Consider the following 14,727-nt stretch of genomic DNA (forward strand, 5'->3'; position numbering starts at 1 on the left):
TGTGTGTGTGTTGGGGTGTGTGTGTGTGTGTGTGTTGGGGTGTGTGTGTTTGTGTTGGGGTGTGTGTGTGTGTTGGGGGTGTGTGTGTGTGTGTGTGTGTGTGTGTGTGTGTGTGTGTGTGTGTGTGTGTGTGTGTGTGTGTTCTTACTGAGGCTACAGGAGGGTCCACTCCAGCCTGGGGAACAGACACACTCATAACCCAGACTGGTCTCAACACAGCTCCCTCCATTAGAGCAGGGCTCAGACAGACATGCATGCTCTGCTGTGGGGGAGAAACACCGGGTTTAATACACTCTGTTACACACAGGCCCCTATCCTACACCCCCTGAATCCCCCCACCCCCTATCCTACACCCCCTGAATCCCCCTATACCCCCTGAATCCCCCCCACCCCCGATCCTACACCCCCTGAATCCCCCTATACCCCCTGAATCCCTCCACCACCCTACCCTATACCCCCTGAAAATCTCCACCCCTACCCTATACCCCCTCAATCCCTCCACCCTATACCCCCCCCCCCCCCCCCCTACAGTACACCCCCTGAATCCCTCCACCCCCTACCCTATACCCCCCCTGAATCCCCCCCACCATATACCCCCCCTACAGTACACCCCCTGAATGACCCCCACAGAGCAGGAACAAGGCAGTAGGAGGGAGAGCACATAGTTGATATTGGCCTGTCACTGTAGGTGAAAAGGTCAAAATAGAGATGTGATTTCTAGAATCAGAAACCTATATGAATGACAAGGCCTCTTAATTCTGCTATTAGGCAATGGACTACGGATATTTGTATAGTAATATGCTGCAGTTGATTGACTGGTTCCCCGAGTGACGTCAAAGTGCTTTGTTTCAGACCACAGAATGTTGAAAAAGTACTTTACAAAATGTTGGTTTAAATTGAATATTGTTCATGGTTTTGGGGATCGACTGTAAAATTGAGTTAAACATAATACTATGTTTCCTTCTCCCTGACCCCTCGTTTCATACACAAGATCCCCACGGTCTCTCAGTGAATCAATCATTCATTATGGATTCATTTAGGAAGCAGTCAGACTTAACCTCCAACCACAGGAGAAATTCATCAGCGCCTCTCTCCCTCTCTCCCCTTCTCTCTCCCTCTCTCCCTCTCTCCCTCTCTCCACCACCCCTCAGGAGAAGAATGGCACAGAATGAGGGAGGGAAGAGGCTGAGGGTACCCACCCCCTCTCACAGTAACTCCCCCACCCCTCTCACAGTAACTCCCCCACCCCCTCTCACAGTACTACCTACCCCTCTCACAGTAACTACCTACCCCTCTCACAGTAACTACCTACCCCTCTCACAGTAACTACCTACCCCTCTCACAGTTGACTCCAGAGTAGCCCTCAACACAGGAACACTGGTATTTGTCAGGTCCCGTGTTGCTGCAGGTTCCCCCGTTCAGACAGGGCTGTTTGGTCCCACAGAAGTTCAGATCTGAGAGAGAGAGAGAGAGAGAGAGAGAGATTTAGAGATAGCAGGAACACTGGCTCCTTCCTTCCTTCCTTCCTTCCTTCCTTCCTTCCTTCCTTCCTTCCTTCCTTCCTGTAATCACTGACTAGACATGTTAGAACACAAGGCCTCCACCACAAGGCCTCCACCACAAGGCTTTCACCACAAGGCTTTCACCACAAGGTATCCACCACAAGGCCTTCACCACAAGGCCTTCACCACAAGGCCTCCACCACAAGGTATCCACTCCACTACAAGGTATCCACTCCACTACAAGGCCTTCACCAAAAGGTATCCACTCCACCACAAGGCCTTCACCACAAGGCATCCACCACAAGGCCTCCACCACAAGGCCTTCACCACAAGATATCCACCACAAGGCATTCACCACAAGGTATCCACCACAAGGCCTTCAGCACAAGGTATCCACCACAAGGCCTTCACCACAAGGTATCCACCACAAGGTATCCACTCCACTACAAGGCCTTCACCACAAGGTATCCACCACAAGGTATCCACTCCACTACAAGGCCTTCACCACAAGGTATCCACTCCGCCACAAGGCCTTCACCTCAAGGCCTCCACCACAAGGCCTTCACCACAAGATATCCACCACAAGGCCTTCACCACAAGGTATCCACCACAAGGCCTTCACCACAAGGTATCCACCACAAGGCCTCCACCACAAGGCCTCCACCACAAGGCCTCCACCACAAGGCCTCCACCACAAGGCCTCCACCACAAGGCCTCCACCTGTCCAGTTGTTTCTAAGCAGTGGTTCATTCAAGGCAGGGAGGAAGGAAAGGACTATAAACATGTGGGCAAGGCGGTGCTAGATGGGGCGGGGCTAGACGGGGCGGGGCTAGACGGGGCGGGGCTAGACCTACCTTTGTCACAGAGATGTCCTCCCCAGTTGGTATCGCAAAGACACTGCCATGGTTCAACACAGGTTCCATGGACACAGCCAGGGTGAGGATTACACTGGTCACAGTACTGCCCCTGCCAGCCATACAGACACCTGGAGGGCCAACACACAGTAAGACACCTGGAGGGCCAACATACAGTAAGACACCTGGAGGGCCAACATACAGTAAGACACATGGAGGGCCAACATACAGTAAGACACATGGAGGGCCAACACACAGTAAGACACCTGGAGGGCCAACACACAGTAAGACACCTGGAGGGCCAACACACAGTAAGACACCTGGAGGGCCAACACACAGTAAGACACCTGGAGGGCCAACATACAGTAAGACACATGGAGGGCCAACACACAGTAAGACACCTGACACACACACAGTATTGTACCTGACACACACACAGTTAGTCATCTGTATTTAACTAGGCAAGTCAGTTAAGAACTAATTCTTATTTCCAATGACGGCCTAACCCGGGCCAAGTCCTAACCCGGGCCAAGCCCTACCCCCGGGCCAAGCCCTACCCCCGGGCAAGCCCTACCCCCGGGCCAAGCCCTACCCCCGGGCCAAGCCCTACCCCCGGGCCAAGCCCTACCCCCGGGCCAAGACCTACCCCCGGCCAAGACCTACCCCCCGGCCAAGACCTACCCCCGGCCAAGACCTACCCCCGGCCCAGCCCTAACCCGGGCCAATTATGCTCCTCACTATGCAACTCCCAATAACCGCCGGATGTGATACAGCCTGGCGTCGAACCAGGATTTGTGGTGACGCCTCTAGCGTTGCCTTAGACCGCTGAGCCACTCGGGCACATCTATCCCAAACACACGAGAGATAACCGTTCTGCAAAACACACCGAGATAACAGTTTGTCCCTGTCTAATGTACACAGAGATCAACACCACTCACCAGTCACGGACCTGCGTACACACAAAACACACATATTCCATGGGAAAGGCTAGACAAATAACCCCCGAAGCAAAGAGTCAAACATAATTATAGATCTGGCTCGTTCTGTGGACAGAGAGCTGCGACTATTCTATTGCCCCGGGCAGCGAAGGGATGGACTGGCTCATGAGAAACAGGAACTAAAGTCTTGGGAGAGTTCATTTAAACAAAAAAAATATATATATTTTTTAAACTGGGCTCCGCAATTAAACCCTGGCTTGGCAGCCTTTCAGTCACTGATAAGAAGGCTTCCGGCCCGGTGGTATGGTGCTGTCCCCTGGGCTCGTATTTTAAAAAGAGAACTGATCAATACTCCTGGATGTATTGAAAACAGTCACTGATCATACACTGTTTAATGAACACTAACAGATTAAACATATTTTGGCCAAGGGATCTGTGAAATAAGTTTAGAGGGTGTAATACAATACAATATTAATTATCTAAAATTTCTGTTCTTAACTCTGGGCAACATGGGCCTGGGAGGCTCACAGGGATATTGGTATCCACAGTAGTACACCAATTATTCATTTTAGTAATACTTATTGTACCCCCCCACCCCCCAAATTATTATTATTTTTTTTTTTAAATGCTCTGTAATTTAGGTTGTAAACCTGCTAAATTCCCTTGCAGGATATAAAGCTGCAATAATAAATAAAAACATCTGTAAAAATCTGTAAACTTGCAGGAAATTAGCCTGAAAACGGATGAATTAATCTCTCCGATGCCAAGAGAAGGGGCTTCGTCCAGCCATGTCCAAAGCCACAGCAAAACTTCTCGTATGCTATTTTGTGTTATGATTATGAGGGGGTACCAGATTAACATGTGCCATCACAAAAGGGGGTTCCCAAGGTTTGAGACTCCCCTCTGCCCTAGAGCTCTGCACCCATCTCTACCTTGATATACACTTCCTCACAAGGATTTAATAACAGTGGAAACTCCCTCCAGTCAATGGTTTCATCCACCCTGTTTCCTTTAAAACCCTGATGGGGAGGTGCATAAATATAGCCACACCTAGCTAGACAACAACAACACAGACCAGGACCGTTGGGCCTGGAGCCGTTTACTGTTATAAGGGGAGGGCCACACCAAGTCCGTGTCCTTACATAGTGCACTGCCTTTGACTAGAGCGCTGGACTAGAAGTAGTGCACTATGTAGGGAATAGGGTGCTCTTCGGGACAAACAACAAAACATTCAGTGGAAAGCTAGTGACGTCAGAACGTGGGATAAACAACATGGCTGAATTAAAAATGTAAAACATGATCAGTTAAGGAATGCTTGACTTTGGCATGCGGCCAAACCAGAACAAAGCCAGGCTTGTCATCCAGAGAAATAAACACAATATACCTAAACCCTGAACTGTAGAGACACAGCCTCTTTAGGATAGTACTGCTGTTGGTTTCCCACACTAAAGTCAATTCTCTGTTCCACAGATGAGAAGCATGGTGGTGGTGGTGTGAAAGTTATTCTGTCATCTCTCGAGGTTAGGCTTGGAAACAATGCCCCTCATTCCTTTCTATAACATAAACAGCCTTAATAAACCGTGATCTACATTAACACACACACACACTAAATCATATATATCTGACTGATAAAGAACGCTCTAATACAGAACATGAAAACAATTCAAGTATCAACATGGCTGCCTGGTCAGAGAGACGTCGTCATACGAAAACAGCTCCAAGCCATTCCTCCTTCCACAATCAGGCTAATTCCAGAACGACTGAGAGTTCCAGTGGAAGTCTGGGGGGGGGGGGGGGGGGGGCTCATCATACTCTGGGTGGTGGTGGAGGGGTGGGGGGGCTCATCATACTCTGGGTGGTGGTGGTGGAGGGGTGGGGGGGCTCATTGTACTCTGGGTGGTGGTGGTGGAGGGGTGGGGGTGGCTCATCGTACTCTGGGTGGTGGGGGTGGTGGGGTGGGGGTGGCTCATCGTACTCTGGGTGGTGGTGGTGGTGGAGGGGGGGGGGGGGGGGGGACTCATTGCGACTCCTGTGGCGAGGTCGGGCGCCAGCAGGCTTGACTTCGGTCGGTCAGTTGAACAGCCTCTACTCCGGTGCGGAGGTCGGAGTTCAAGGAGCACGGTTTGGCAGGTCATGTTTTGGAGGACACATGACTCGACCAGCACTTCTCCCAGCCCATTGGGGGAGTTGCAGCAATGAGACAAGATCGTAATTGTGGAATGGGGACCTCGTTCTGTTCATTACGTTTCTACCGCGGCACATGCAGTAAGGAGAGGAGGAAAGTAGAAAACGGTAGTGTGACGTTTTTAAATTGCTATGCGAACGGTCAGTACAGAGATCGTGGTCAATTGGCTGGCCAATTACAGTCATCCAACCATGACACAACCCAGACACAATGAAGCAAAAACGGAATCCACTTTAGTGACGAGAGCGAGAAGAGAGGAAACAGAGACTGAGGAGGGGAGGAGGAGTAGGGGGAGGGAGGGGTGGAGGAGGAGGAGCGGAGGAGGAGGAGAGATGAGGGGTGGAGGAGGAAGGGAGAAGAGAGGAAACAGACTGAGGAGGGGTGGAGGAGGGAGGGGTGGAGGAGGAGGGGAGGAGGAGGAGAGGAGGGAGGGAGGAGAAGAGGAGGAGGGAGGGGTGGAGGAGGAGGAGGAGGGGAGGAGGAGGGGTGGAGGAGGGAGGGAGAAGAGAGGAAACAGAGACTTACTTGCAGTCACCTGGCTCTTTGCAGTGTCCATGTTCTGTACTGCAGCCCTGCCGACAAATGGCTGGAGGGGTGGAGGGGTGGAGGAGGAGGGGAGGAGGAGGAGGGGTGGAGGAGGAGGGGAGGAAGAGGAGGGGAGGAAGAGGAGGGGTGGAGGAGGAGGGGAGGAGGTGGAGGGGAGGAGGAGGAGGAGGAGGGGAGTGAGGGATGAAGAAGAGGAAAGGAGGGATGGAGGGGAGGAAGAGAGCAAAAATTAGCATATGTCAGTGAATATCTGAAATGTTGGCAGTTTGGCATCTTCCGTCTGTTGACATGTGACACATGCAGGTACAATACGCTGAGAGTTTATCAACCTGTTGAACGTCCTTCCTACTGTGTTTCAAACTTAACATTTCCCTTTACCCAGAAAGTCTATATTATCATAATTCCATAGCCTCCCGGCATACAGACAAACTGTCCCCGTCTCTTTCCCACTCTCTCTGTGTGTAGAGACAGTCTCTCTTTTCCCCTCTCTGTGTGTAGAGACTGTCTCCCTTTTCCTCTCTCTCTCTGTGTAGAGACTGTCTCTCTTTTCCTCTCTCTGTGTAGAGACTGTCTCTCTTTTCCCCTCTCTGTGTGTAGAGACTGTCTCTCTTTTCCCCTCTCTGTGTAGAGACTCTCTTTTCCCCTCTCTCTGTGTGTAGAGACCGTCTCTCTTTTCCCCTCTCTCTGTGTGTAGAGACTCTCTTTTCCCCTCTCTCTGTGTGTAGAGACAGTCTCCCTTTTCCCCTCTCTCTGTGTGTAGAGACTGTCTCTCTTTTCCCCTCTCTCTGTGTGTAGAGACTGTCTCTCTTTTCCCCTCTCTCTGTGTGTAGAGACTGTCTCTCTTTTCCCCTCTCTGTGTAGAGACTCTTTTCCCCTCTCTCTGTGTGTAGAGACTGTCTCTCTTTTCCCCTCTCTCTGTGTGTGTAGACTGTCTCTCTTTTCCCCTCTCTCTGTGTGTGTAGACTGTCTCTCTTTTCCCCTCTCTCTGTGTGTAGAGACTGTCTCTCTTTTCCCCTCTCTCTGTGTAGAGACCGTCTCTCTTTTCCCCTCTCTCTGTGTGTAGAGACCGTCTCTCTTTTCCTCTCTCTGTGTAGAGACCGTCTCTCTTTTCCCCTCTCTCTGTGTGTGTAGAGACGGTCTCTCTTTTCCCCTCTCCGTGTAGAGACGGTCTCTTTTTTCCCCTCTCCGTGTAGGGACGGTCTCTCTTTTCCCCTTTCCGTGTAGAGACGGTCTGTGTGTCTACAGATGGCCCCTCCCTCCCAGCCTACTGGTGATAACATCCATTCAACCGGGAGAACCACCTTTAGGTTGAACCCTTCTGCCAAGGGATCTCAAGAGGTCAGCAGGAAGTAGTCCGTGTTTACGTACGTGTGTTACATTCTAGTCCAGACCAGCCCTCCAGACAGGTCTTATTCCCGTTGTAGTCGCAGGTGTAGTGTCCGAAGAACTCGTCTCGGGGTCGGCAGAACTTGTTACATCCGAAGCCGTAGTAGTGCTCGTCACAGCTGACCCGGATCTGATAGTCAAACTGACCAATAGGACCGTTGTGGCTGAGCTTCTGCCACTGAGGACTGGGGTTGATCATCCCAGAGTGGGACGCCTTCTCAATCACCTGACCATCACCACCTAACGGGTCATAGACATACAACCAGTTAGAATATATTAGATATAGATATATAACACGTTACAATGTATAGCATGGCTGGGGTAGATCATCCCAGTGTGGGACGCCTTCTCAATCACCTGACCATCACCACCTAACGGGTCATAGACATACAACCAGTTAGAATATATTAGATATAGATATATAACACGTTAGAATGTATAGCATGGCTGGGGTAGATCATCCCAGTGTGGGACGCCTTCTCAATCACCTAACCATCACCACCTAACGGGTCATAGACATACAACCAGTTAGAATATATTAGATATAGATATATAACACGTTAGAATGTATAGCATGGCTGGGGTTGATCATCCCAGTGCGGGACGCCTTCTCAATCACCTAACCATCACCACCTAACGGGTCATAGACATACAACCAGTTAGAATATATTAGATATAGATATATAACACGTTAGAATGTATAGCATGGCTGGGGTTGATCATCCCAGTGCGGGACGCCTTCTCAATCACCTGACCATCACCACCTAACGGGTCATAGACATACAACCAGTTAGAATATATTAGATATAGATATATAACACGTTAGAATGTATAGCATGGCTGGGGTTGATCATCCCAGTGCGGGACGCCTTCTCAATCACCTGACCATCACCACCTAACGGGTCATAGACATACAACCAGTTAGAATATATTAGATATAGATATATAACACGTTAGAATGTATAGCATGGCTGGGGTTGATCATCCCAGTGCGGGACGCCTTCTCAAAATCACCAGCTAATGGAAGGTTCAGAAAATACACAATCAATATCAGCTGCAATGGTGGTAGAAATTAAAAATGGAGGATATTACAGGCAATCCTTGACTTACTTGATTTTAGCTCCTACTGGAGCAAATGGCCCTCGTTCTTTAATCAAAACTACTATCTGATTGGTGAGAAACACCTCGTCTATGTAGACATATCAGAATACATGCTAAGGTGAATGTCCTGGCGAATGGTAGTATGATGTGTTGGATTCAATGGAATCATTAATTCAGGACAGGCCCTCCCTCTTTCCTTCCCCCTCTCGCTGGTTGGCTTGTGGCAACCCTCTACAGTCGTCTCCTTCCCCCTCTCCTGGAATGCAGTGATTGGTTTTCACCAGGCATACATGGGACCCATTTTATCCTTTTGGCTCATCTGTCCATAAAAACATTCTTCCAAGAGTCTTAAATGATCATTCAGGTGTTTCCAAGTTCTTTTTTGGCAAACTTGAGTGAACTTTTTGGATGAGATTGATCCCATTTTGTCTGGAGAAAACCAAACACTGCAATGGTGGACGACTTGCATAGTAGGAACCACGAATTCTGCTCTATTATCAGAGTATTCTACAGGAGAACGTCAGGCCATCCGTCTCTGAGCTGTAGCTGAAGTGCAGCTGGGTCACGCAGAAAGACAATGATTCAAAAACACACAATCAAGACATGAAAATGATTAAAAAGCAACAACAAAAAATAAAAATGAAAGTTTTGGACTGGTTTAGTCAAATCCAGCCCTAATCCCAATTGAGATGTTGTGGCAGGATTTGAAACGAGCCGTTCATGCTTGAAAACCCTTCAAATGGTTGCTGATTTACAGAAGTTCTGCGTGGAAGAGTGGATCAAAATTCCTCCACAGCGACGTGAGAGACTGATCAACAACTACAGGAAGTGGTTGGCTGGAGTCGTTACAGCTAAATGTGGCACAACCAGTTACTGAGAGTAAGGGAGCAATTACTTCTTCACACAGGGGAAAATGGGTGTTGGATAACTTAATTAAATATATAAAATAAGTCTCCATTTTATCTTGTTATTTGTAAACTCAGGTGCCTTTTATCTAACATTATGTGTTGGTTGAAGATCTGATCACATTCGGTATCAACAAACAATATGCAAAAATAGATGAAATACTTTCACGGCACTGTACCTACATTAAAATATCATGTTTAAATAGTCTGGGAAGACCAAACATTGGCAGGGCAATTCAAGCAAAACCAATATGCAGTGATAATGTATTGGGCCTATAGCCTACTGCATAAACCTCATTGCTACAGAACTGTGAATAATGTTAAATTGTTAAACGCAGGCTCTAATCCCCCAGCCATCCACAGTAAAACGCATGCTCTATTCCCCCAGCCATCTACAGTAAAACAAGCTCTATTCCCCCAGCCATCTACAGTAAAATGCAGGCTATATTCCCCCAGCCATCTACAGTAAAACAAGCTCTATTCCCACAGCCATCTACAGTAAAATGCAGGCTCTATTCCCCCAGCCATCTACAGAAAAAACAAGCTCTATTCCCCCAGCCATCTACAGTAAAATGCAGGCTCTATTTCCCCAGCCATCTACAGTAAAACAAGCTCTATTCCCCCAGCCATCTACAGTAAAACGCATGCTCTATTCCCCCAGCAAATCTACAGTAAAACAAGCTCTATTCCCCCAGCCATCTACAGTAAAATGCAGGCTCTATTCCCCCAGCCATCTACAGTAAAACAAGCTCTATTCCCCCAGCCATCTACAGTAAAATGCAGGCTCTATTCCCCCAGCCATCTACAGTAAAACAAGCTCTATTCCCACAGCCATCTACAGTAAAACGCATGCTCTATTCCCCCAGCCATCTACAGTAAAACAAGCTCTATTCCCCCAGCCATCTACAGTAAAACGCATGCTCTATTCCCCCAGCCATCTACAGTAAAATGCAGGCTCTATTCCCCCAGCCATCTACAGTAAAACAAGCTCTATTCCCCCAGCCATCTACAGTAAAATGCAGGCTCTATTCCCCCAGCCATCTACAGTAAAACAAGCTCTATTCCCCCAGCCATCTACAGTAAAATGCAGGCTCTATTCCCCCAGCCATCTACAGTAAAACAAGCTCTATTCCCCCAGCCACCTACAGTAAAACGCATGCTCTATTCCCCCAGCCATCTACAGTAAAACAAGCTCTATTCCCCCAGCCATCTACAGTAAAACGCATGCTCTATTCCCCCAGCCATCTACAGTAAAACAAGCTCTATTCCCCCAGCCATCTACAGTAAAACGCATGCTCTATTCCCCCAGCCATCTACAGTAAAACACAGGCTCTATAAAACAGGCTCTATTCCCCCAGCCATCTACAGTAAAACACAGGCTCTATTCCCCCAGCCATCTACAGTAAATTCAGTCTCTCATCCAACAAACGTGCTGCATCAGAATGAGTCAACAGAAATCTACTTTGACTGTACAGCATCATAAACTTTCCAACACAACACTGTAGCACTTTCCATGACCGTTTAGTCCAGACAGACGGACAACATAGTGCTACAGTCCTTCTAGGTCATCTCCTATGTAAACCAACCCACCTCCCCTTGTACTGCATCTCCATTACACCCCTCCCCCGTACTGTAGTTCCATTACACTCTCCCCCCGTACTGTAGTTCCCCCCCTGTACTGTAGTTCCATTACACCCCCCCCCGTACTGTAGTTCCAATAAACTTCCCCCCCTGTACTGTAGTTCCATTACACTTCCCCCACTGTACTGTAGTTCCATTACACCCCCCCCCTGTACTGTAGTTCCATTACACTTCACCCCCCCGTACTGTAGTTCCATTACACTCCCCCCCCCCCTGTACTGTAGTTCCATTACACCCCCCCCCTGTACTGTAGTTCCATTACACTTCCCCCCCTGTACTGTACTTCCTCACCTGTACTGTAGTTCCCCCCCTGTACTGTAGTTCCCCCCCTGTACTGTAGTTCCCCCCCTGTACTGTAGTTCCATTACACTTTACCCCCCCTGTACTGTAGTTCCATTACACTTCCCCCCCCTGTACTGTACTTCCCCCCCCTGTACTGTAGTTCCCCCCCCTGTACTGTAGTTCCCCCCCTGTACTGTAGTTCCATTACACTTTACCCCCCTGTACTGTAGTTCCCCCCCTGTACTGTAGTTCCATGACACTTCCCCCCCCCTGTACTGTAGTTCCATTACAGTTCCCCCCTGTACTGTAGTTCCATTACACTTCCCCCACCGGACTGTAGTTCCCCCCCTGTACTGTAGTTCCATTACACCCCCCCTGTACTGTAGTTCCCCCCTGTACTGTAGTTCCATTACACCCCCCCCTGTACTGTAGTTCCATTACACTTCCCCCTTGTACTGTAGTTCCATTACACTTCCCCCCCTGTACTGTAGTTCCCCCCTGTACTGTAGTTCCATTACACCCCCCCCCCCTGTACTGTAGTTCCATTACACTTCCCCCCCTGTACTGTAGTTCCATTACACTTCCCCCCCTGTACTGTAGTTCCATTACACTTCCCCCCTGTACTGTAGTTCCATTACACTTCCCCCCTGTACTGTAGTTCCATTACACTTCCCCCCCTGTACTGTAGTTCCCCCCCTGTACTGTAGTTCCATTACACTTCCCCCCCTGTACTGTAGTTCCATTACACTTCCCCCCTGTACTGTAGTTGCATTACACTTCCCCCCCGTACTGTAGTTGCATTACACTTCCCCCCTGTACTGTAGTTGCATTACACTTCCCCCCTCACCTTTATGTCAGACACAGAGACAGAGCCAGACAGATAGCCAGACAGAGAGCCAGCCAGAGACAGCCAGCCAGAGACAGCCAGCCAGAGACAGACAGACAGACAGACAGACAGACAGACAGCCAGCCAGAGACAGACTGCCAGCCAGCCAGCCAGAGACGGACTGCCAGCCAGCCAGCCAGAGACAGACTGCCAGCCAGCCAGCCAGAGACAGACAGCCAGCCAGAGACAGCCAGCCAGCCAGCCAGAGACAGCCAGCCAGCCAGCCAGCCAGCCAGCCAGAGACAGACAGCCAGCCAGCCAGAGACAGACAGCCAGCCAGCCAGCCAGAGACAGACAGCCAGCCAGAGACAGCCAGCCAGAGACAGCCAGCGACAGCCAGCGACAGCCAGCGACAGCCAGACAGACAGCGACAGCCAGACAGCCAGCGACAGCCAGCCAGCCAGAGACAGACAGATAGCCAGAGACAGACAGCCAGCCAGCCAGAGACAGCCAGACATCCAGCCAGCCAGAGACAGACAGACAGCCAGCCAGAGACAGACAGACAGCCAGCCAGAGACAGACAGACAGCCAGCCAGAGACAGACAGACAGCCAGCCAGAGACAGCCAGCCAGCCAGAGACAGCCAGCCAGCCAGAGACAGCCTGCCAGCCAGAGACAGCCTGCCAGCCAGAGACAGCCAGCCAGCCAGAGACAGCCAGCCAGCCAGCCAGCCAGAGACAGACAGCCAGCCAGCCAGAGACAGACAGCCAGCCAGCCAGAGACAGACAGCCAGCCAGCCAGAGACAGACAGCCAGCCAGCCAGAGACAGACAGACAGCCAGCCCGAGACAGACAGCCAGCCCGAGACAGACAGCCAGCCCGAGACAGACAGCCAGCCCGAGACAGACAGCCAGCCCGAGACAGACAGCCATGGTGCTTCATCATCGTGCCATAGTGGAACATAGAAGGTATCTGAACAGTGATGTAACCTCCTGTAGATGAAAGGTCAGGTAACAGACCTGCATTGTGACTGGATCCAGGCTACCGTCTGATCTCACTTTCATATGAAGGACAGCCACAGATCACTCCTCCACCTCTGAATCCTCTCTCCCGCCCTCCCTCTCCCCCCCAGTCTGCAGCTCTCCCTTGCTCTCCCTTGCTCTCCCCCCTTTTCAATGAGTTATTCAGGTGGTCAGGTGGTTACAGACACCTGTCAACATGCGCTCACACACCGGGCCATGTGGGAGGAGAGGTGCCTTCAACAGCTAGGAGAGTTCCTAAGGTTAACACGCAGGACAGAGAGAAAGAATGAGTGAGGGGAAAACAGAGTGAGCTAAAAGTAGGACAATGCGCCAGCAGGACAGAGAGAGAGAGAGCCAGCAGGACAGAGAGAGAGAGAGCGAGAGAGACAGCAGGACAGAGAGACAGCAGGACAGAGAGACAGCAGGACAGAGAGAGAGAGAGAGAGAGAGAGAGAGAGAGAGAGAGAGAGAGAGAGAGAGAGAGAGAGAGAGAGAGAGAGAGAGAGAGAGAGAGAGAGAGAGAGAGAGAGAGAGAGAGAGAGAGAGAGAGAGAGAGAGAGAGAGAGAGAGAGAGAGAGAGAGAGAGAGAGAGAGAGAGAGAGAGAGAGAGAGAGAGAGAGAGAGCCAGCAGGCCACACAGAGAGAGAGCCAGCAGGCCACACAGAGAGAGAGCCAGCAGGCCACACAGAGAGAGAGCCAGCAGACCACACAGAGAGAGAGCCAGCAGGCCACACAGAGAGAGAGCCAGCAGACCACACAGAGAGAGAGCCAGCAGACCACACAGAGAGAGAGCCAGCAGACCACACAGAGAGAGAGCCAGCAGACCACACAGAGAGAGAGCCAGCAGACCACACAGAGAGAGAGCCAGCAGGACACACAGAGAGAGAGCCAGCAGGACACACAGAGAGAGAGCCAGCAGGACACACAGAGAGAGAGCCAGCAGGACACACAGAGAGAGAGAGAGAGAGCAGGACAGACACAGAGAGAGAGACAGCAGGACAGAGATCCACTCACCGCTGGTGTCGTTGTTAGCGTCCAAGGCTTCCACTATCAACGTGTAGGACCTCTGGGGGAAGATGGAGATCAGAGTCAACACAATATCAACCAAAACACAGCTGCTAACTTCCCCCCTTCCTCCCATACTAAAACTCTTCCCACCGTGATTTCTGGCTAACCTTGGGCATGCTGGTAAAGTTGCCAGAATATTGCAGCCCTAACCAAACAACATCAAAGAGCAACTCTGAACCAAAACATTGATAGCAAGTAGCAACACTAACAGCAACACAAACATTCTCCAGTGTAAATTAACACACTATCTAGTGTCCCTGGTGTCTATTGTCAAGGACAGCGGTTAAGTGCTAAAGTAGTGGCCCCACTATCCCCTATGGGCCCTGGTCTAAAGTAGTGGCCCCCTATCCCCTATGGGCCCTGGTCTAAAGTAGTGGCCCCCTATCCCCTATGGGCCCTGGTCTAAAGTAGTGGCCCCCTATCCCCGATGGGCCCTGGTCTAAAGTAGTGGCCCCCTATCCCCTATGGGCCCT

The 14,727-nt window shown here is 50.4% G+C and overlaps 1 protein-coding gene across 1 annotated transcript; it reads right to left on the reverse strand.

The window, feature by feature from the left end:
- Positions 1-148: 148 nt before the first annotated feature.
- LOC139399947 (protein jagged-1b-like) lies at positions 149-14,370 on the reverse strand (the record flags this gene model as incomplete). The annotated part of the gene is made up of 7 exons (XM_071145084.1): positions 14,362-14,370; positions 14,201-14,252; positions 7,394-7,651; positions 6,005-6,065; positions 2,357-2,487; positions 1,335-1,454; positions 149-262 (listed from the first exon to the last, which is right to left on the reverse strand). Coding segments are annotated over exons 1-7 (745 nt in total), but the record flags the coding sequence as incomplete, so codon positions are not given.
- Between the last annotated feature and the right edge of the window lie 357 nt (positions 14,371-14,727).

Source organism: Oncorhynchus clarkii, unplaced genomic scaffold (genome assembly GCF_045791955.1).
Source record: "Oncorhynchus clarkii lewisi isolate Uvic-CL-2024 unplaced genomic scaffold, UVic_Ocla_1.0 unplaced_contig_8811_pilon_pilon, whole genome shotgun sequence".
In the NCBI taxonomy this organism is placed as follows: Eukaryota; Metazoa; Chordata; class Actinopteri; order Salmoniformes; family Salmonidae; genus Oncorhynchus; species Oncorhynchus clarkii.